General features: G+C 43.9%; 1 protein-coding gene across 1 annotated transcript in view; it reads right to left on the bottom strand.

Moving 5' to 3' along the window:
* The window catches only part of C2CD3 (C2 domain containing 3 centriole elongation regulator), a 90,059-nt gene that overhangs the window by 66,815 nt on the left and 767 nt on the right, over nucleotides 1-22,477 (bottom strand). The window contains exons 2-10 of the mRNA XM_074954779.1: nucleotides 16,829-17,098; nucleotides 13,084-13,241; nucleotides 12,513-12,727; nucleotides 11,540-11,775; nucleotides 9,767-9,899; nucleotides 8,808-8,936; nucleotides 6,599-6,743; nucleotides 6,032-6,210; nucleotides 5,370-5,594 (exon numbers count right to left, since the gene is read on the bottom strand). Of these exons, the coding sequence (XP_074810880.1) occupies nucleotides 5,370-5,594; nucleotides 6,032-6,210; nucleotides 6,599-6,743; nucleotides 8,808-8,936; nucleotides 9,767-9,899; nucleotides 11,540-11,775; nucleotides 12,513-12,727; nucleotides 13,084-13,241; nucleotides 16,829-17,098 (1,690 nt within the window). The remainder of the gene's footprint in view (nucleotides 1-5,369; nucleotides 5,595-6,031; nucleotides 6,211-6,598; nucleotides 6,744-8,807; nucleotides 8,937-9,766; nucleotides 9,900-11,539; nucleotides 11,776-12,512; nucleotides 12,728-13,083; nucleotides 13,242-16,828; nucleotides 17,099-22,477) is intronic.

Genomic DNA, 22,477 nt, shown 5'->3' with positions numbered 1-22,477 from the left:
AAAACAACCAACCACCCTGACAAGAGCCGTAGAGCTTTCTGCACTGGCCGTGTAAACACCCTGGTCGATTACAGCGCTGCGATTGGCCTCTGGGAGGTGTCCCACAATGCCTGTTCTCGCCTCTCTGGTCATCGGTTTTAACTCTACTTCCCTGCCCTCAGATGAGCAACTGTGAGCCCCACCCCTTAAATTCCTTGGGAATTTTGAAAGTCCCCTTCCTGTTTGCTCAGTGACACATGCAGTGGTCTCGGTGCATCTTTCCAGGTGCCCATGCCTGCTCTATGCACCAGGCGATCCCCTGCTTGGAGCAATGCCAAGCTGCTGGACCTCATCAGCATTTGGGGAGAGGAGGCTGTCCATTCCCAGCTGCGCTCCAGCCGTAAGAATGAGGATACCTACGGACAGATTTCACGATGCATGACAGAAAGGGGCCATGACCAGGATACGCTGCAGTGCAGGGTCAAAGGGAATGAGCTGTGGAATGCCTAACACAAGGGGCGGGAGGGAAACCACTGCTCCAGTGCTGCGACCACAAGCTGCTGGTTCTACAAAGAGCCGGACACGATATTCGGTGGTGACTCCACCTTCACTGCAAAAGCCACTGTGGATACTTTGGTGGCTCGCGATGCCAATCGAGAGTGGACGGAGCCAGGAGGAGGAAATCTTGGATGAGGATATGAGGGGGAGCAGAGGCAGAGGATGACTCGGAGGTCAGAGATGCATGCAGCCAGGAGCTCTTCTCTACCCCGGAGGAGGCTAGCCAGTCACAGCTGTCGGATCTTGGCGAAGCACAAACAGGAGAGGAGGCCCCTGGTAAGTGGCTTTGATTTTGGGAATCACTGAAGTGAGTTGTTGGGGACAGGAGGGTTGCAGAAACCAGGCTTGTATCTGTATGATGCGCATACCCACATGCCTAGTCTGAGCAACGGAACAGGGTGTTGATTGAATCCCTCACTTCACAGGAATCTGCTTTAGAGATCTCCAGGAAACTCTCATGGAGATACTGGGCAATCCGCTGCCGCAGGTTCTTTGGCAGACCTGCTTTGTTTCTTGCCCCATTAAGGGTAACTTCTCCACGCCACTCTGCCATCACTGGGGGGGGGGGGACACCATTGCTGCACACAGACGAGCCGCAGAAGCCACAGGGCAGAAGCCGCAGTCTTGGAGAAGACCCTCCCTTGATTCCCTGCTCACCCTCAGCAGCAAAATATCTTCCATAATGAACACAGTCTGTGGAAAATGTGGGGACAGGAATGATTATAAGGCCCCCTCTACAGCACTGGCTCTTCCCAAGAGCCACGTGCCCAGTGTACAGTATGGTCCTGGAACACTGATTTCCCCTCCCACTGCGATTACTCACCATTTTGGGGGTCTTCTAGCTCATGTGTGCTTGCCTAGGATCAGCCAGTTAGTGACAGGTATGTGAAAAGTGGCTGTGTTTTTTAATCACTGAATCAGTGGTCTGTGTGTTGCAAACAATGCTGCTTCTGTAAAATGTTGCATTTTGGCTTCACATATATGACCTTGGGAGCCCAGCCTCCCTCTTTGTTATCGCCGGCTGAACGGCGGCACAGACTTAGAAAGCGGCCACAAAGAATTAGAGGACTTTCTGAGTGATGCCATGATGCACTCCGCAGCTGAAAAACAAGAATTGAGGGAGTGACGGAACAGTGAGAAGAAGGACCGAAAGGAGAATGCGGCACACCAGAACGAAGCCACAGAGCAGCTCTTAAATCTTATGGAGCGCCAAGCGGACATGGTCCAGGCGCTACTAGCACTGCAAACCAAGCAACTCCATGCCTGCCCTCCCCTGCAGCCACTATCACAAAACTCTTTCCCATGCACTCCCCAGACACCACCAACACACTCTTATCAACCTCCTCACTCCAGTCTGTACCCGCAGCATTCCACTCCTGCCCTGTCACAATCCAGCCCTGCAGACTCCCAGTACCCACTGCACTCAATACACAATGAGCATTTTGACTTCCCCTACGGTGATCTTCTGGTCCGGGAAGAAAGTCCCTGCTTGCAGCTTCCTGAACAGGTAAGTGTTCTGAAAGATGCATGCGTCATGCACCTTTCCGAACCAGCTTGCGTTAATGTCCATGAAACACTCACGGTGATCCGTAAGCTCCTGGAGAACCATTGAGAAATACCCCTTCCGATTAATGTACTCAGTGGCTAGATGGTCTGGTGCCAGAATTGGAACATGCATGCCATCTATCGCCCCTCGGCAGTTAGGGAAGACCATTTGTGCAAAGCCATCTAAACTGTCACGCACGTTGCCCAGAGTCACGGTCTTTCAGAGCAGGATGCGATTAATGGCCCTGCACACTTCTGTCAACATGAGTCCAGCGGTCAACTTTCCCACTCCGAACTGGTTAGCAACCGATTGGTAGCAGTCTGGAGTAGCCAGCTTCCACAGTGCAATAGCCACAAGCTTCTGCAACAACAGGGCAGCTCTCATTCTTGTGTCCTTGCGCCGCATGGCTGGGGTGAGCTCCTCACACAGTTCCATGAATGTGGCTTTCCTCATCCGAAAGTTCTGCAGCCACTCCTTGACATCCCAGACGTGCACGAGGATGTGATCCCACCACTCGGTGCTTGTTTCCCGAGCCCAAAAGTGGTATTCCACTGCGGTCAGCACCTCCGTGAATGCCACAAGCAATCTTGTGTAGTAGCTAGTACACATGGCGAGATCTATGCCGCACTCCTCTTGCCTTTGTAGTTTAAGGAATAACTCCACTACCACGTGTTAGTGAGAGCAAGCAGCATAATGGTCAACAGTGCAAGATCCATCCCTGCAGATGGAAGAGGCAGAGCACGCAGCACACAAACCGTTGAAAGACGGCGCCAAATGCGGACGGAAGCACAGGGATTGCTGGGATGCGAACCAATGCATTATGGGTCATTGAGACAGGACTCAGGATGCCCCGTGACCCCCTCCACCTTCCCACAACTCTTAGCTGCAGAAGAGGAATAGGTGCTCTGTGGGACAGCTGTTCAGAGTGCACCGCTCCAAATACCGCTGCAAGTGTCGCAAGTGTGAACACGCTATTGCACAGGCAGCTGACAGTGTGAACACACAACAGCGGTTTCCCTTCAGCACTCTCTGAGTGGCACTGTAACTGCCAGTGCTGTAACTCTGCCAGTGTAGACATTCCCCAACCTACAGCATGTTTTTGGGTATCAGCCAGCTATTAGCTTCCCAGAGGCAACAGCTAGGAAAGTAACCAATGCCCGGGCAGGGTGTGAAACAACCCATCAACAGTGTATTGTCCAGCAAGGGAGCTACAATTCAATGACTCACCTGCATGAGGCCACACCAGGGAATTGCTCAACCTTGCTTGGAGAGACTCAGCAATACCCCCAGACATGCCTGGACTTGTGTTTTCCAAGCACATGAACTGAGGGTATAAAACAGAGTGGACACATACTCGGCCTTTCTCCTTCACCCACCTACACTGCAAGCAACAAGGATGCTGAAGACTTGAAACTCCAACTGGGGGGACTGGACCAGATTTCAAAGGTGAAATCTGTATACTATGGACTGCAATATCCAGTGGGGTGAGGAAAAACTGCTTCTAGTTGCTGCCCAGTCTAATAGGGTGGAGAGTTTAGACTGCGTGCTTAGATTTTATTTCTTTTGGTAACTAACTCTGACTTTTTGCCTATCACTTAAAATCTATCTTTTATAGTCCATAAATTAATTTAACTGTTTATCTTTACCAGTGAGTTGGTATGAAGTGTGAGGGCAAATCTGCTCAGGTTTGACAAAGGCTGGTGTATATCCCCTTTCTGTTGTTGAAGTGGTAAACCAATTAATAAATTAGACGGTACATTCCTGAAGTACAGCGCCGGGAGCTAGGAGGGGTTGGGCTGGTGCCTTTCTGTGTGATTCCTGAGTGGCTCTGGGAGCATTCATGCAATATAGCCGGGTGTGGGGCTCCACATGCTGTTGTGCTGAGTGATCACAGCGCCTGGAGGGGCTTGCTGCTGGTCACTAGCAAGGCATTGAGAGAGACAGCCCAGGCTGGAGAGAGTTAAGGGGGCACAGCGGTCCCACAGTCTCAGGCTGCACCCCGGGGGGATCCCGTCACAGTAATACCTTTTATTTGACCAACTTCTGTTGGTGAGAGAGACACTATTTTGATCGTACCCAGCACTCCTCAACCATCTTGTCTCTCTAATATCCTGGGACCAACACGGCTACCATGCTGCATATTTTATCATTGTATTTTGTTTAGAAGTCTAAGATGTGTTACTTTTTAAGACAAGGAGAAGAGGAGGAAAGAACCTCAGGACCCTGTTGAGATAAGGTCAATTGAACAAAGCACCAGCATTCAGAGAACCCTGGTTCCAAAATCAAACAAAGGCATCCAAAAAAAAAAATTACAGGAGTACTTGTGGCACCTTAGAGATTAACAAATTTCTTAGAGCATAAGCTTTCATGAGCTACAGCTCACTTCATCGGATGCATAGAATGGAACATATAGTGTGATTATATACATATATATATACACACACACACATAATCATACTATGTACACACACACACACACACACACACACAGATAAGTTAGAAGTTACCATACAAACTGTGAGAGGCTAATTAGTTAAGATGAACTATTATTAGCAGAAGAAAAAAAAAAAACTTTTGTAGTGATAATCAAGATGGCATCCGATGAAGTGAGCTGTAGCTCACGAAAGCTTATGCTCAAATAAATTTGTTAGTCTCTAAGGTGCCACAAGTACTCCTTTTCTTTTTGCGAATACAGACTAACACGGCTGCTACTCTAAAACCTGCCATTTAGACAGTTGACAAGAAGGTGTGAGGATACTTAACTTAAGGAAATAGATTTAATATGTGTAATGACCCAGCCACTCCCAGTCTCTATTCAAACCCAAGTTAATGGTATCTAGTTTGCATATTAATTCAAGCTCAGCAGTTTCTCATTGGAGTCTGTTTAGATGGGCCATCTTGACATCTAGATGTGACATATTGAATCTATTTCCTTAAGTTAAGTATCCTCACACCTTCTTGTCAACTGTCTAAATGGGCCATCTTGATCATCACTACAAAAGTTTTTTTTTCCTGCTGATAATAGCTCATCTTAACTAATTAGCCTCTCACAGTTTGTATGGTAACTTCTAACTTATCTGTATGTATGTATGTATGTATCTCTCTCTTACTATACGTTCCATTCTTTGGATCCGATGAAGTGAGCTGTAGCTCACGAAAGCTTATGCTCTAATAAATTTGTTAGTCTCTAAGGTGCCACAAGTACTCCTGTTCTTTTTGCTGATACAGACTAACACGGCTGCTACTCTGGGGGGAAAAAAAAAAAAATCCTAAAAATAATTCTTACCGCTTTTTAGCTAATGCTGGTCTTGGTGGTTTCCCTGTAAAGCTTTTCTTGCCTGGTGTAGTCTGGGTGCTTTCAGGAGGAATTCTCAAGCTTTCAATTATGACTCTGGCTAAGTGTATTCGACCCAGCAAAGCCAGCCTATCCACATTTAAGGTTATGGCTTGACCTTCCTCTGTGTATTCTGTGGGAGCTTCAGAAAGTGGTAGCGGTCTAGCAGGAGAACAGCTGAAAAGGGTTAAAGCAGAGAATCCAGTTTAGACAAACATTCATTGCAGCAAAACCCTAAGGGAAAACTGTAGGCTGGCAGGGGGGTGGTTGTTTTATTTTTTTTAAATGGTTCATAATACGTGAATACGCACATTTGTTTTTTCACTGTACTGCACTTTTCATCACAAAAGTTTTTTACTCACCCTTTACAGTCAAAGTATGTAAGTTGCAGATAAAGAAGGTGGCTTCTAAATTAAAATGTGTTATTTACTTACAGTAAAGAAGGAAAAGTGCAGACGTTTTCTTTCCATGCAATTCTAACTGCATAAGACAGGATACCCTCCCAACTGAGCTCTGCAACAAGCCGTGGGTTGAGAACCACTGCATGACTATTGCTAATGGCAACTTATGATTGGCGGCTACTGCACAAAGGAGTCTGTAACTGAATTGTTCACCTGGGTTTCATTTCTGTTGCCTTTTCTTTCTGATCACAGATGCTAGAATCCAAAGTTTTTTGTGACCTCTGGTGGTTTTCGTGGTCACCTTTCACAAGCTTTTTTGTCCTGATTACTTTTTTAGATGATATAACATCCTCATCATCACTGAGGAAGTCACTTAAACTGGTATCAGACTTCTAAAAAGAGACATCAGAAAAAATAAAAATTTATTATTATCAACGCCAACAAAAGGTACACAACAGCCACAATAAATGAGGTTGGGAAAAATAGCATGTGATCATGTAATCAGACTATCAAAAAGCATACTCACAAGGGGACAGAATTAACGCTGCATGGGCATTCTTTGTTCTGGCATTTCCCGACGTGAGTGCTTGACTGTCATCTTAATAATGTTCTTTTATCAGTTTTTAATGTAATTTTTAATATATTGGCAAACTTCTATAGGCTACATTACAAAAATGCCTTATAGATACTAAGACATCTATCTTCCTTCTCATCGGATGTCTTGATTTTCTTTTACTATAGCACTGTGGCCTAAGCATCTTCCCCTCGTCCCCCACTTACATGAGCTGTGTAAAACAAATTCTCCAGGAGACTCTGATCATAGTGAGGATCATTCAGCTCACTGTCATACACCTCACTTCCTGCAGAGAGAGATTCTGGAGGGGAACCTGTCCCATCCCAGATATGCACAGGGGATAAATCAGCACTGTGGACACAAGAGGAGGAAAAAATATCCCTCTTAATATAGCAGTTTCATATAAATTCTAATGGCATTGTTTATAGAACAGCCACCTTTATATCCAGATTTGAACTTAGTTGTGATGTTCAAACTAGCAACAGTGAAGATAGTGCTTGACAGTAATGAAGAGTCCAGGTAAGAGATATGGCACAGGCAGAAACAAAACAAGCTTCCCTCACAATGTGTCTCAGACCTGATCTGAATAGAACTCCTAAAGCCTCCTAAAGCAGGCTGAGGCTTGGGAGCCACAAGTGTCTCTTTAATGTGTCTCCTGCAGCTTTTTGCAGCACATGATATTAAAACACTGCGTGATTTAATTATTAACTAATCTAACTTATTAACTAATCAGGATTCATTTGCTATGTTATTAACCAATTACAGAATAGTTGGTCAGTAATTTTGCTGTGAGATAACTCCTGTGGCTCTTTTGGGTAATGTTGATCGCTAATTTGATCCATTGAGGTCTGAGTATCACTGTCCTAAAGGGATTAATGGGTAGCCTGCTTTCCATTGGCCCTGCTTCTAAAACTGTCAAAAGGGGGCAGGACTTAGGAGTGGCAAGTTGAATAAGTCACTGAATAGCTACCAGATAACAACAACAACTTTCAGTTACTACCAACCTGGCTGGCTATCTGCTAGTGACCTACTGTAGAAGTGAAAGGCTTCATACCCCATTACCAATGCCCTGAATTAAAAAGCATCCCTTTTCCCCAAAAAACATTATTAATAACCTACTTTTTAAAAAGTTTTCACAAAGTGGTATTTTAAACCTGCCCCTTTTCTGAGATGAGCTGGTGAATGTCAGTCCAATTCCCATTAGGAAGTTCTCAATTTCAGCACACAGCTTCACCACCACATCTGAACGTCAGGATAGCACTCAGACACCCAGATTTGGATGGGCATGGAGAGCCAACTCTCACATTGTTCATTGGGAACAGGGTAAAGGTACATTAGTGGAACACTTCTTGTGCTCCTAGCTTTGGAACAGAGCAACAACTGCATTTTCCAAGGCTGTCAATATGGTACCATTCACAAGCGTCAATCTAAAAACTGGATATTCCTCCAATACGTTAGACTGTTAAATAAAAAGAAGAGGAGTTTACAAAAAAAGTGAAAAGACAGATTTTCACTGATTTTGCTGGCACCAAAAAAAAATAAAATAAAAAAAAAAATTTTAACTTTCCCTCAAAGCGGGAAAATACAAGAACACAATGGCAAGAAAACCAGAAAGGGAAACTGATTAGGATTCTGAATCTGCAAAGATTTAAGCACATTCTTAACTTTGTGTGTGCAAGTAGCTCCAGTGAAGTCAATGGCACCACTCATGTCTATTAAGTTTTTACTTAATTTAACTTCTAAGTTATTAAATGTACTAAAATATATAAATCTTTGCAGGATGAGGGCCTAACTTGGCTTCACTATTTAACTGAGTGAAATGCAAAAAGGAAGCAATTATAAAGGGGAAAAGTAATTAAAAAAAAAAAGTTAATTTAGGTATCAACAACAGTTAAGGATGGTGTTTTAAAAATATATATATATTGTGTACATGTGAATATACTATCTTGAAAAGCCACTTAAAAGCCACATAAAAATGTAAGCAACTCTTTGGATTAAGAGTGGAGAAGAGGCAAATTAATAATTGGGCAAAGGGTAAATATAACTAGTGCCACTCTCTATTTTGCTTAAAGTCTAGATTGTATATTTTTTGCCTAACATTTGCCTAGTATCTCTGCAGGCAATATATAAGTAATAAGTAACTACAAATCAATTTGCACTAGAAACAGTGCTTAGTCTTCCAATAACATCAGCTATATTGCTTGAACAAAAAACCCTCACAAAAGTGGGCACAAACTCGAAGTGTAAAATATTTTCTCTTACCACCACCCGATAACCCAGTACTCCAAAATATTTCCAGAAATGAGGGAGAGGATGCACTGACTCAACAAGTATCCCATATAATACAAGAAATAGATAACTGGGTCATTTTGGGAATGTTTACGATAACATCTCAATGCATGCCATGGCACTCACCTGCCCAGTAGTAGTTGTATTGCTCTTTTTTCAGCATGGGAGTCAAATTCTTGAACTGTGTATTCAGATGCTAGGAGAAGTGGATCTTCAGCAGTGGATATAACATCAGGGTCCAAGGTTTTAAGGTTCCTGGATAACAGTTATTCCAGTGAAGAGGGATCAGGAGGAGGAATAAGGATAATAAGTGTTTCTGGTTTGTTCTAGATTTTATTCATTTCAGCTATCAAATAAACAGATTTTCTCTCATTTAGCACAAATAAAAACCTATATACAGTGTGTTTCTATTTGCATTTTAACTCCCTAAGTACAAAAAGGACAAATTCTGTTATAAAACACTAGGTAGATTTGACTTAAAGTTAAAAGTTTGGATCAAAAACTGTAAGTATAGTTTATAATGTGCCAAAAGTGCAGCCCAATCCTGCAATATAAACATAGCAGCTGCAGGCTCTCTATGCTTTTTCTCATTCTTTCTCTTTTTATTTTTTTAAAGTGCTCATGAAAGGTGCCTGATCAACATTCCTGGGGAGACTGAAATCCTCTACTTATTTACAAATCAAATATAGCATAGGCAGCAGCGCTGAAACTGTCTCCCTACCAAACATGCCTCAAACTGTGGTACCTCTTTTAGGTCTGACTGGGTATCTCAGCCTCTAAACTCAGGTAACCTTTTGACTCTGCTTAAACTACCAGCAAGGTTGCCAATTGTGGATACCTGTACATCACGAAGAGACCTACTCACTCATATCAGACAGATCACTTAATGACCTTCAGATGGCACTGACGTTAAGTCATTATCAATATGGACTGGAACTGGTGAGGTGAAATATAGGCACTTATTTACAACTGTTTGAATAAGAATTCTGAAAGATGTGAGACAAATCACAGCATTATAGGAAAATATGATAATGCCTTGAAATTTATGGCTTGGAAGTAAAACACACTCCTTCCTTCAAGCTCACTTTGCTGTTGCTTTGAAAGTGTCTCTCTTTACAGAAGGATGCACTTCATTCAACTCAACGTCAGTATCTGGGCTGGATTTCAATGCAGAAACAGCCATGGCATTGCGGAGTTTATTGCCTTGATCCAGAAGAGCTGGAAAATAAAGAATAAAAACTCAAAATTAAAATGTAACTTAAAACAGAAAAGCCATGTGCACACAAAGTAAATATGCCAGATGTAAATTTTATATCTATGTCTGTCATTATAAAGAGCCCTTGACATATTGGAGATTAAACTTGCTATATACCATAAAACATATAACACAACGGGGAGTAAGAGGGAGCCTACTTCAGTCTTGAGCACAGGGCAGTATGAGGCACAACTCACTTGTGCTAGATAGACTGAACCAGATGGTGGGGAGAAGGTATGGTAGGTATGGTAGCCAGATTAACCCATGGAAGGTTGGCTTGACATCCAAAGGTTCCTCACTAGCAGTCCAATTTCAAGATTTCTCAGTAAATACAATGGACGGCTCAGAAAATTGGCAATAGGATATGGGAAGCTTCCATTGCTAGTTTACTCATCTAAATCCAGCTCAGGATGACAGTGAGCTAATAATACTAAAGCCTGACAGCTAATTTGGTGGCCTATAGCAACTAAGTTAGTGATCTAAGTCCAATTCTTATCAAACAAGTGCTGATCGCATAGAAAAAACAAAATCCCACTAACACAGTTTGCACTCTTGATAGCCATCTCAGCAGATAAGATCAAGGATTAAATAGCCTAGGAGACTGATATTCCCTTCTTGTTCCTCCAGGTCAGAGATGAGGCAGTATGAGGTAGGGCAGGATGAGGTAGTTTGAACAGCTGCTGCCCATACTATACCTGTTCTATGGATAATCAGGCCACCTGCCACCAGTCCCGAAGCCTGCCGGGGATATCAGTTGGCTGCTCCTTCACAGGGCCATGAGCACGGGTGTGTACTTGGCGCGGTTTACCCCGTCCCAGACACCTGCCCCTTTCTGCAGCGTGAGGGAGACCCTGGCGCATGTTTACCTGGATTGCGCCAGGCTGCAGCCTCTATTCCAGCTCCTCACAGATATCCTGTTACGTTTCTGGTTGTACTTTTCCCCTCACCTCCTTATCTACGCACTCCCTATCCATGGCCCCACAGTCAAGGGACCATCTGGTCAACCTCCTCCTGGCCTTGGCTAAAGTGGCCATCTATAAAACCAGGGAGAGGAAGTTGGCCAACGGGGCCTCCTGTGACTGTGGGGCCTATTTCCGACCCTCCGTCCGTTCACGCATCTGGGCCAGAGTTCCTCTGGGTGGCGTCCACTGGCTCCCTTGACGCCTTCGAGGAGCAGTGGGCGCTGTCCGGGGTTCTCTGCTCGATGTCCCCGTCAGGTTCCCTTCGTTTTACCCTTTGACCACACTCCTGTCCCTGTTATTTCATTAGTTATTCCCCAGAATCACTTGGCTTCCAGGTCCTGTGGATCCTCCCCTTAAGCTGAGGGGGGTCCTTTAGCAGTGGGTGGGCTTCCGCCCGCCCACTTCCTGGATCCCAATAGGACCAGCACTAAATTAAATCTTTATATATTAAATACAAAAAGTGTTTTGACTGTCAGTTTAAGTTCCAAATACTGTCTCTAGAACATTACAAGAAACACTTATCCTGAAGCCTTGAGTCTTACAAGAGCACCAACTTGTATCACATGCCAGCTAGCTGAAATATTAATGAGCTTGTACAGTTTCAAATGAAACCTAAACCCTGATGGCAAATATTTACAAACCTGAAAGGAGGTCTTTTGTAGTTGGGTTGTGCAAAGACAGCACATGTGCATTACTGTGGCTCCCCACAAGAGTTCCTGCTTGCAATTCAAGATCAGAACTGTTGGGAAATGATGCCTGTTTCTTTGGAGGATTCACTTTTAAATTTTCATCTGGTAAAATCAGACGATGCTGAGACCCAGAGAAACTGTTCTTTATGTTCTCAGAATTCTCTTGAAAGAGCAAGTGGTCTATTCCTCTATTTAAAAAGATAAAGTTTAGTAAAACCCAAAGTTGATTTGTAAATATAGTGCTCCTCAAATTCTTATGCACATTCCTTAATCAGAGTACTGTATCCCCCACCTCAAAGAAAAACATGACATATTTGTATTTGGCTGCACAGAGGAAATCCTGACTTCCGTTCTTACATTCGAACTATGAAATATGCTGACTCAAATTATAATTCAAACATTATGGGCCACATCTTCAGCTTATGTAAACTACATAGCTCCAGTGAAGTCAATGGGGCTTTGCAGATTTATACCAGCTGAGGATCTGGCCCTTTATTCTTTTCTTACATGCCTAATTACAACATGATTTAGACTACACATGGATGTACTTCTTAATCCATGAGTCATATATAAAGCTGTAAAAAAAGTTTTGATTGTTTGGTTCAAAAATAGCAGCTGGTTTGTTAGAGTTGTGGTTGTGGGGTGGTCAGCACAAAAGACACGCCGTGTGTTCCCGCTTCGCTCTTGAAGGTAAGTGTGATGGAGGGTCAGTTGGTCCAAATCTGAGTGAGCGGCGGTGTGACCTGGAGCACGGGGTCACACCACCACTCGAATTTGTGGAAGCTTTATAAAGTTGCTGTTTCCACAACAAAATTGCGGCCCATGATTTTCTTACAGCCTTAGTCATAAACACATTGCTGATGCTTAATAAAACATTTGAAATGAAAAGACATTCCTTTATTTTATCTGGAAAAAAAAAAGCTACCTTGGAGTAGCGGCCCTGCTACTGTTAACAGACTCTCTTCCAGCCATACCAGGTGGTCCATGCAGTTGTGCAGGAGCAAGAAACAGAGTCTTGCTGGATTCAGTCATTCCTCTGGTTCCCTGAGCAGAAGCAGCAATGTCTAAACTCACATCTGTGGCTGGGATGGAGCTGCTACTGTCATAGGTTTCAGACAAGGGCTCTAAGACTAGAGATACCTGAAAGACACAATGTAAGAAGAATGTGCTTTTTAATTAAATGTGCCAAACATTCTACAGTTGTTTTTCTTTCCGTATTACATAGCATGCTGCATTTCCCGTACAAGAGGCTATGTATTTGATACAGTTATGTTAGATACTAGCTTAATCTCTGGAATATTTACAAGCAGTTAGTTCACATTACACATTTTCAATCAAAGGAATCAGTTTCTTCAAGGGAATATAGCCCAGAAGCAGGACTTTCAAAAACAAATACTTAAGGTTAAATACAGGTTTACAAGTCTAATTCTAGGCACCAATTTCTTAAAATCTTGGCTGGCTCAGGTGAGTTGTGGAGAAAGAGATTTCAGTACTACCTGCAGTTCTCCTAGTTTCTCAGATGTTGGTGAAATAACAGTGAAAAATCCACTGATTGGGTGGCTTGGAGATAGTTGTGATAGTCCACTGATTTGAGCTCTACCAATTGGAAGATGGTCAGGTTTGGTCATTACCTCCAACACAAGAACACCCATATCTATAGGAGACAGGAACAGCTAACTTAGATCTGGCATAAGACAACATATTAAAAAACCCTTTGTGAACAACAATAATATTGCAGTTAAAATTAGGGCTGTCAATTAATCGCATTTACCTCATGAGATTAACTCAAAAAAATTAATCGTGATTAAAAAAATTAATTGCAGTTTTAATCGCAAGGCTAAACAACAGAATACCAATTGAAATTTATTAAATATTTTTGGATGCTTTTCTACATTTTCAAATATATTGATTTAAATTACAACACAGAATACAAAGTGTACAGTGCTCACTTTATATTATTACTTTGATTACAAATATTTGCACTGTAAAAATGATAAACAAAAATAGTATTTTACAAGTAGCGTAGTAGTGCAATCTCTTTATCATGAAAGTGCAATTTACAAATATAGATTTTTTGTTACATAACTGCACTCAAAAACAAAACAATACAAAACTTTAGAGTCTACAAGTTCACTCAGTCTTACTTCTTGTTCAGCCAATCGCTCAGACAAACAAGTTTGTTTACATTTACGGGAGATAATGCTGCCTGCTTCTTATTTACGTCACCTGAAAGCGAGAACAGGCATTCCCATGGCACTTTTGTACCTGGCATTGCAAGGTATTTATATGCCAGATATGCTAAATATTTGTGTGCCCCTTCATGCTTTGGCCACCATTCCAGAGGACATGCTTCCATGCTGATGACGCTTGTTAAAAAAATAATGCGTTAATTAAATTTGTGACTGAATTCCTTAGGGGATAATTGTATGTCTCCTACTCTGTTTTACCCGCGTTCTGCCATATATTTCACATTGTAGCAGTCTCGAATGATGTCAAGGTTCCTCCCCCACTCTGAACTCTAGGGTACAGATGTGGGGACCTGCATGAAAAACCTCCTAAGCTTATCTTTACCAGCTTAGGTCAAAACTTCCCCAAGGTACAAAATATTCCACCCTTTGTCCTTGGATTGGCCACTACCACCACCAAACAAATACTGGTTACTGGGGAAGAGCTGTTTGGACACGTCTTTCCCCCCAAAATACTTCCCAAAACCTTGCACCCCACTTTCTGGACAAGGTTTGGTAAAAAGCCTCACCAATTTGCCTAGGTGACTACAGACCCAGACCCTTGGATCCTAAGAACAATGAACAATCCTCCCAACACTTGCACCCCCCCTTTCCTGGCAAATGTTGGATAAAAAGCCTCACCAATTTGCATAGGTGACCACAGACCCAAACCCTTGGATCTGAGAACAATGAAAAAGCATTCAGTTTTCTTACAAGAAGACTTTTAATAAAAATAGAAGTAATTAGAAATAAGAAATCCCCCCTGTAAAATCAGGATGGTAGATACCTTACAGGGTAATTAGATTCAAACATAGAGAACCCCTCTAGGCAAAACCTTAAGTTACAAAAAAGATACACAGACAGAAATAGTTATTCTATTCAGCACAATTCTTTTCTCAGTCATTTAAAGAAATCAATCTAACACGTACCTAGCTAGATTACTTACTAAAAGTTCTAAGACTCCATTCCTGATCTATCCCCGGCAAAGACAGAATATAGACAGACACACAGACCCTTTGTTTCTCTCCCTCCTCCCAGCTTTTGAAAGTATCTTGTCTCCTCATTGGTCATTTTGGTCAGGTGCCAGCGAGGTTACCTTTAGCTTCTTAACCCTTTACAGGTGAGAGGAGATTTCCTCTGGCCAGGAGGGATTTTAAAGGGGTTTACCCTTCCCTTTATATTTATGACAGATGATGACCGAGCACATGTTGTTCGTTTTAAGAACACTTTCACTGCAGATCTGACAAAACGCAAAGAAGGTACCAATGTGAGATTTCTAAAGATAGTTACAGCACTCGACCCAAGGTTTAAGAATCTGAAGTGCCTTCCAAAATCAGAGAGGGACAAGGGGCAGAGCATGCTTTCAGAAGTCTTAAAAGAGCAACACTCTGATGCAGAAACTATAGAACCTGAACCATCAAAAAAGAAAATCAACCGTCTGCTGGTGGCATTTGTCTCAGATGATGAAGATGAACACACATCGGTCTGCACTGCTTTGGATCATTATCGAGCAGAACCATCATCAGCGTGCATGCATGTCCTGTGGAATCATGAAAGCACATATGAATCTTTAGTGCATCTAGCACGTCAATATCTTGCGACACCAGCTCCAACAGTGTATTGTGAATGCCTGCTCTCACTTTCAGATGACCTTGTAATCAGCATTATCTTCTGCAAATGTAAACAAACTTGTTTGTCTGAGTGATTGGCTGAACATGTAGGACTGAGTGGACTTGCAGGCTCTAAAGTTTTACATTGTTTTATTTTTGAATGCAGGTTTTTTTTTGTACATAATTCTGCATTTGTAAGTTCAACTTTCATGATAAAGAGATTGCGCTACAATATGCGTCTGAGGTGAATTGAAAAATACTATTTCTTTTGTTTTTTACAGTGAAAATATTTGTAATAAAAAATAAATATAAAGTGATCATTGTACACTCTGTATTCTGTTGTAATTTAAATATATGTGAAAATGTAGAAAGCATCCAAATATATTTAAATAAATGGTATTCTATTATTAACTGCACGATTAATCACATGATTAATGGCAATTCATTTATTTAATCACACAATTGTGATTGTTTTAATGACTTGATAGCCCTAGTTAAAATATAATTAAAACTTCAAAATTAAAAACCAGAATGAAATGCGAAAAAACAAAACAAAAAAGCATAATTAAAATAGGGAGAGGGGGACTATATGCGAGACAATGAGGTCTAGTGGATGGAGCACTTGATAAGGATTCTGGGGACCTGGATTCAATCCTTGGCTCTGGTTTGATGGGTGACAACAGGCAAGTCACTTTCCCCTGTATGCCTCAGTTTCCCCATCTGTAAAACAGAGATGATACTTGGCCTCCTTTGTAAAGCACTGAGCTCTAGGGATGAAAAGCACTAGATAAAAAGTATTATTACTAGGACATGTAACAGGTAGAGAAATGTTATACTGCTAAGAAATTACTATAAATATGGTTTACATACTTACAAGTAATAATATCACACAGAAGCACTTAAACTACTTAAGACCCCAATCCTCCAATAAAGGTTCATACAAGTGTAAGGTGATACAGAGCTTGCTGGAGGATTGGGGCCTTAAAGTTTTTGTTTTTTTTAAAAGGCACTTGATGGGATCGTTTTGTCTTCATGACATTTCAGCTGCAGAAACACAGGATGCTTATTGTGACAATTCTTTGGCTAGAAGACACAGAGCTCTCACTCTGTCTCTTGAACACTTTTGCCATGATCAGTCTACAAAGTATATTTAAGAACATCTAGTAGTATGGGATAGCTTTTTATTTTGATGATTCTCCTGAGGGTTATAAACATGCAATGCCCTTTGAAATATCAAACATAAGACACTACATAAAACCATCTTTTAGATTCAGTAAAAATAAAATTAAGTTATGTTTTATTACTTATTAATGCACTTCCCAATTCCTGCTAAAGTCTACTGAATAGTTGCCATAATACAAACAATTTCAACTGCAAAATTAATACAGAGGATACAACTATTGTACCTGTCAGGTAGGAGGCAAACTGTTTTGGCCCACAGCGAATTGCATAGCGGGTGGTGGTTTTCATTGCTTTTTGCTCAGTCTGTGAAGTATTCCTGGGATTAAACAGCGTACCATCTGATGTCTCCCCCCACCACCTCACCCGGATGAGAACAGAAGTAGGCGGTTTAGAGACCATCCATAAGATTTTACTGACTGTTAACTTGAGAAAACAACGCAACTGGCCTTCAACAAGAGGTGGTAAACTTGTAGAAGGGGAGATATCACTGACACCTGTGGAGATATAACACAGTATTATTTCTCGAAAATATAAATGCAAGTAGTATATTTGAGATGCAGATCACTTTACAGAGTTAAAAAAATACTTGGTGTTTATTCTGCAGATATGTCTAACATTCTGTGCTATACTTAGGGTTACCCTATAGATATTTAGAACATTATAGCCTACAACATTTGTGCATTGCAGATTCTTGGCATGACTGTAACACACCTGGTGTTCACATACAAAATTTGTTGCAACAATTAACATTCACACCACCACTGACACTATGATTGTTCCGTGCAAACATTAGTGCCAAGGAAGCCGGAAAGTGCTGCTGTTGCAACTGGTCTGTTCAACACTGCCCTGCAATGCCCCCCACCATCCTTCAGTGAATGACCTCCCTGGATGATAGCATGACATCCTCCAGATCCCTTCTGCATCTCCAGGGGGCCCACCGTATGCATGGAGACTGTCTTGACCCAAGCGTGCCCTTAGGGTACCTGTTGCTCCAATAAAGGTACTCCCTATTACCTAAGCCCTGGTCTACACTAGGACTTTAAGTCGAATTTAGCAGCGTTAAATCGATGTAAACCTGCACCCGTCCACACGATGAAGCCCTTTTTTCGACTTAAAGGGCTCTTAAAATCGATTTCCTTACTCCACCCCGACAAGTGGATTAGCTCTTAAATCGGCCTTGCTGGGTCGAATTTGGGGTACTGTGGACACAATTCGACGGCACTGGCCTCCGGGAGCTATCCCAGAGTGCTCCATTGTGACCGCTCTGGACAGCACTCTCAACTAAGATACACTGGCCAGGTAGACTGGAAAAGAACCGTGAACTTTTGAATCTTATTTCCTGTTTGGCCAGCGTGGCAAGCTGCAGGTGACCATGCTGAGCTCATCAGCAGAGGTGACCATGATGGAGTCCCAGAATTGCAAAAGAGCTCCAGCATGGACCGAACGGGAGGTACGGGATCTGATCGCTGTATGGGGAGAGGAATCCGTGCTATCAGAACTCCGTTCCAGTTTTCGAAATGCCAAAACCTTTGTCAAAATCTCCCAGGGCATGAAGGACAGAGGCCATAACAGGGACCTGAAGCAGTGCCGCATGAAACTTAAGGAGCTGAGGCAAGCCTACCAGAAAACCAGAGAGGCGAATGGTCGCTCCAGGTCAGAGCCCCAAACATGCCGCTTCTATGATGAGCTGCATGCCATTTTAGGGGGTTCAGCCACCACTACCCCAGCCGTGTTGTTTGACTCCTTCAATGGAGATGGAGGCAACATGGAAACAGGTTTTAGGGACGAAGAAGAAGATGATGATGATGAGGTTGTAGATAGCTCACAGCAAGCAAGCGGAGAAACCGGTTTTCCCGACAGCCAGGAACTGTTTCTCACCCTGGACCTGGAGCCAGTACCCCCCGAACCCACCCAAGGCTGCCTCCTGGACCCGGCAGGCGGAGAAGGGACCTCCGGTGAGTGTACCTTTTAAAATACTATACATGGTTTAAAAGCAAGCATGTGAAAGGATTAATTTGCCCTGGCATTCGTGGCTCTCCTGGATGTACTCCCAAAGCCTTTGCAAAAGGTTTCTGGGGAGGGCAGCCTTATTGCGTCCTCCATGGTAGGACACTTTACCACTCCAGGCCAGTAGCACGTACTCGGGAATCATTGTACAACAAAGCATTGCAGTGTATGTTTGCTGGCGTTCAAACAACATCTGTTCTTTATCTCTGTGTTATCCTCAGGAGAGTGAGATATCATTCATGGTCACCTGGTTGAAATAGGGTGCTTTTCTTCAGGGGACACTCAGAGATGCCCGTTCCTGCTAGGCTGTTTGCCTGTGGCTGAACAGAAATGTTCCCTGCTGTTAGCCACGGGGAGAGCTGAGGGGGTAGCCACGCGGTGGGGGGAGGCAAAATGCGACCTTGGAACGAAAGCACATGTGCTATGTATGTAATGTTAAGAGCAAGGTTTACCCTGAAAGAGTGTAACCATTGTTTTATAAAATGTGTCTTTTTAAATACCGCTGTCCCTTTTTTTTCTCCACCAGCTGCATGTGTTTCAATGATCACAGGATCTTCTCCTTCCCAGAGGCCAGTGAAGATTAGAAAGAAAAAAAAATGCACTCGTGATGAAATGTTCTCTGAGCTCATGCTGTCCTCCCACACTGACAGAGCACAGATGAATGCGTGGAGGCAAATAATGTCAGAGTGCAGGAAAGCACAAAATGACCGGGAGGAGAGGTGGTGGGCTGAAGATAGGGCTGAAGCTCAAATGTGGCAGCAGTGTGATGAGAGGAGGCAGGATTCAATGCTCAGGCTGCTGGAGGATCAAACCAATATGCTCCAGTGTATGGTTGAGCTGCAGCAAAGGCAGCTAGAGCACAGACTGCCGCTACAGCCCCTGTGTAACCAACCACCCTCCTCCCCAAGTTCCATAGCCTCCTCACCCAGATGCCCAAGAACACAGTAGGGGGGCCTCCGGCCAACCAGCCACTCCACCCCAGAGGATTGCCCAAAAAACAGAAGGCTGGCATTCAATAAATGTTAAAGTTGTAAACTTTTAAAGTGCTGTGTGGCATTTTCCTTCCCTCCTCCACCACCCCTCCTGGGCTACCTTGGTAGTCATCCCCCTGTTTGTGTGATGAATAAATAAAGAATGCATGAATGTGAAGCAACAATGACTTTATTGCCTCTGCAAGCGGTGATCGAAGGGAAGAGGGGAGGGTGGTTAGCTTACAGGGAAGTAGAGTGAACCAAGGGGTGGGGGGTTTCATCAAGGAGAAACAAACAGAACTTTCACACTGTAGCTTGTCCAGTCATGAAACTGGTTTTCAAAGCTTCTCTGATGTGTATCGTGCCCTCCTGTGCTCTTCTAATTGCCCTGATGTCTGGCTGCGTGTAACCAGCAGCCAGGCGATTTGCCTCAACCTCCCACCCAGCCATAAACGTCTCCCCCTTACTCTCACAGATATTGTGGAGTGCACAGCAAGCAGTAATAACAGTGGAAATATTGGTTTCGCTGAGGTCTAAGCGAGTCAGTAAACTGCACCAGCGCACCTTTAAACATCCAAATGCACATTCTACCACCATTCTGCACTTGCTCAGCCTGTAGTTGAAGAGCTCCTGACTACCATCCAGGCTGTCTGTGTACGGCTTCATGAGCCAGGGCATTAAGGGGTAGGCTGGGTCTATAGGCATTTCAACATCCCCAACAGTTATTTTCTGGTCTGGGAATAAAGTCCCTTGCTGCAGCTTTTGAAACAGACCAGAATTCCTGAAGATGCGAGCGTCATGTACCTTTCCCGGCCATCCCACGTTGATGTTGGTGAAATGTCCCTTGTGATCCACCAGAGCTTGCAGCACTATTGAAAAGTACCCCTTGCGGTTTATGTACTCGCCGGCTTGGTGCTCCGGTGCCAAGACAGGGATATGGGTTCCGTCTATGGCCTCACCACAGTTAGGGAATCCCATTGCAGCAAAGCCATCCACTATGACCTGCACATTTCCCAGGGTCACTACCCTTGGTATCAGCAGATCTTTGATTGCGTGGGCTACTTGCATCACAGCAGCCCCCACAGTAGATTTGCCCACTCCAAATTGATTCCCAACTGACCGGTAACTGTCTAGCGTTGCAAGCTTCCACAGGGCTATCGCCACTTGCTTCTCAACTGTGAGGGCTGCTCTCATCTTGGTATTCATGCGCTTCAGGGCAGGGGAAAGCAAGTCACAAAGTTCCATGAAAGTGCCCTTACGCATGCAAAAGTTTCGCAGCCACTGGGAATCGTCCCAGACCTGCAACACTATGCGGTCCCACCAGTCTGTGCTTGTTTCCCGAGCCCAGAATCGGCATTCCACCGCATGAACCTGCCCCATTAGCACCATGATGCATGCATTGGCAGGGCCCATGTTTTCAGAGAAATCTGTGTCCATGTCCTGATCACTCACGTGACCGCGCTGACGTTGCCTCCTCGCCCAGTATCGCTCTGCCAGGTTCTGGTGCTGGATATACTGCTGGATAATGCGTGTGGTGTTTAATGTGCTCCTAATTGCCAAAGTGAGCTGAGCGGCCTCCATGCTTGCCTTGGTATGGCGTCTGCACAGAAAAAAGGCGCAGAACGATTGTCTGCCGTTGCTCTGACGGAGGGAGGGGCGACTGACAACATGGCTTACAGGGTTGGCTTACAGGGAATTAAAATCAGCAAAGGGGGTGACTTTACATCGAGGAGTATTTCAGGCAGGACTTCACGGAGGGTTCCAATAAGAAATGGTGCACCTAAGTAATTGTTCTTATCGGAACAAGCAGGTTGGTCTGGCCTCTGATTGATACATGGCTAGATTTACCTCGCTGCACCTTCTCTGTGAGTGACTGCAGTGTGACTTAGAGGAATGAGTCCTCTAGACCGGGGGGGGGAGGGAAGCAAATGAGTACAAAACAAATCTGGTCTATTTCTTGTTTTGATCCACTTCTTCTATCTTTTACATCTTTGGCTGGCAGCAGACGGTGCAGAAGGACTGCAAGCCATCCACATCTCATGGCTGCTCGGCAGAAGATGGTACAGTAGGACTGCTAGCAATCCGTATCGCCTGCCTGCTCACCATAAGATGGTTCAATAGGACTGACTGCAGGACTAAAGAGAATGACCTGGTCAAGTCACTTCTAATGTAGTCCCTGCACCCACGTCTGGCCAGGCACTCCTGGCCGACGCGGCCAGGAGCACCTCGGACATGACGATGACGGCTGCCAGTCCTATTGTACCGTCTGCTGCCACAAGGCAAGGGGTTGCTGCTGCTGTGTAGCAATGCAGTACCACGTCTGCCAGCACCCAGGAGACGTACGGTGACGGTTACCTGAGCGGGCTCCATGCTTGCCGTGGTATGGCGTCTGCACAGGTAACTCAAGAAAAAAGGCATGAAACGATTGTCTGCTGCTGCTTTCACGGAGGGAGGGAGGGAACGGGGGCCTGACGATACGTAACCAGAACCACCCGCGACAATGTTTTAGCCCCATCAGGCATTGGGATCTCAACCCAGAATTCCAACGGGCAGCGGAGACTGCGGGAACTGTGGGATAGCTACCCACAGTGCAATACTCCAGAAGTCGACGCTTGCCTCGGTACTGTGGAAGCACTCCGCCGAGTTAATGCACTTAATGCACTTAGAGCATTTTCTGTGGGGGGACACACACTCGAATATATAAAAATGATTTCTAAAAAACCGACTTCTATACATTCAACCTAATATCGTAGTGTAGACATACCCTAAGTGTCTTTAAGTAATCACCAAGACCCATACGGGGCTCCCAGCCCTCTGTTGCACCTCAAGGGCACGAGGCACCACATTATAATCCCCAAAGCCACCATACACCTACAGCACCAACACAGGCAACTA

Source organism: Natator depressus, chromosome 1, assembly GCF_965152275.1.
Source record: "Natator depressus isolate rNatDep1 chromosome 1, rNatDep2.hap1, whole genome shotgun sequence".
Classification (NCBI taxonomy): domain Eukaryota; kingdom Metazoa; phylum Chordata; order Testudines; family Cheloniidae; genus Natator; species Natator depressus.
Note: the sequence above shows the minus strand (reverse complement) of the source record. Positions and strands in the feature narration are given on the sequence as shown.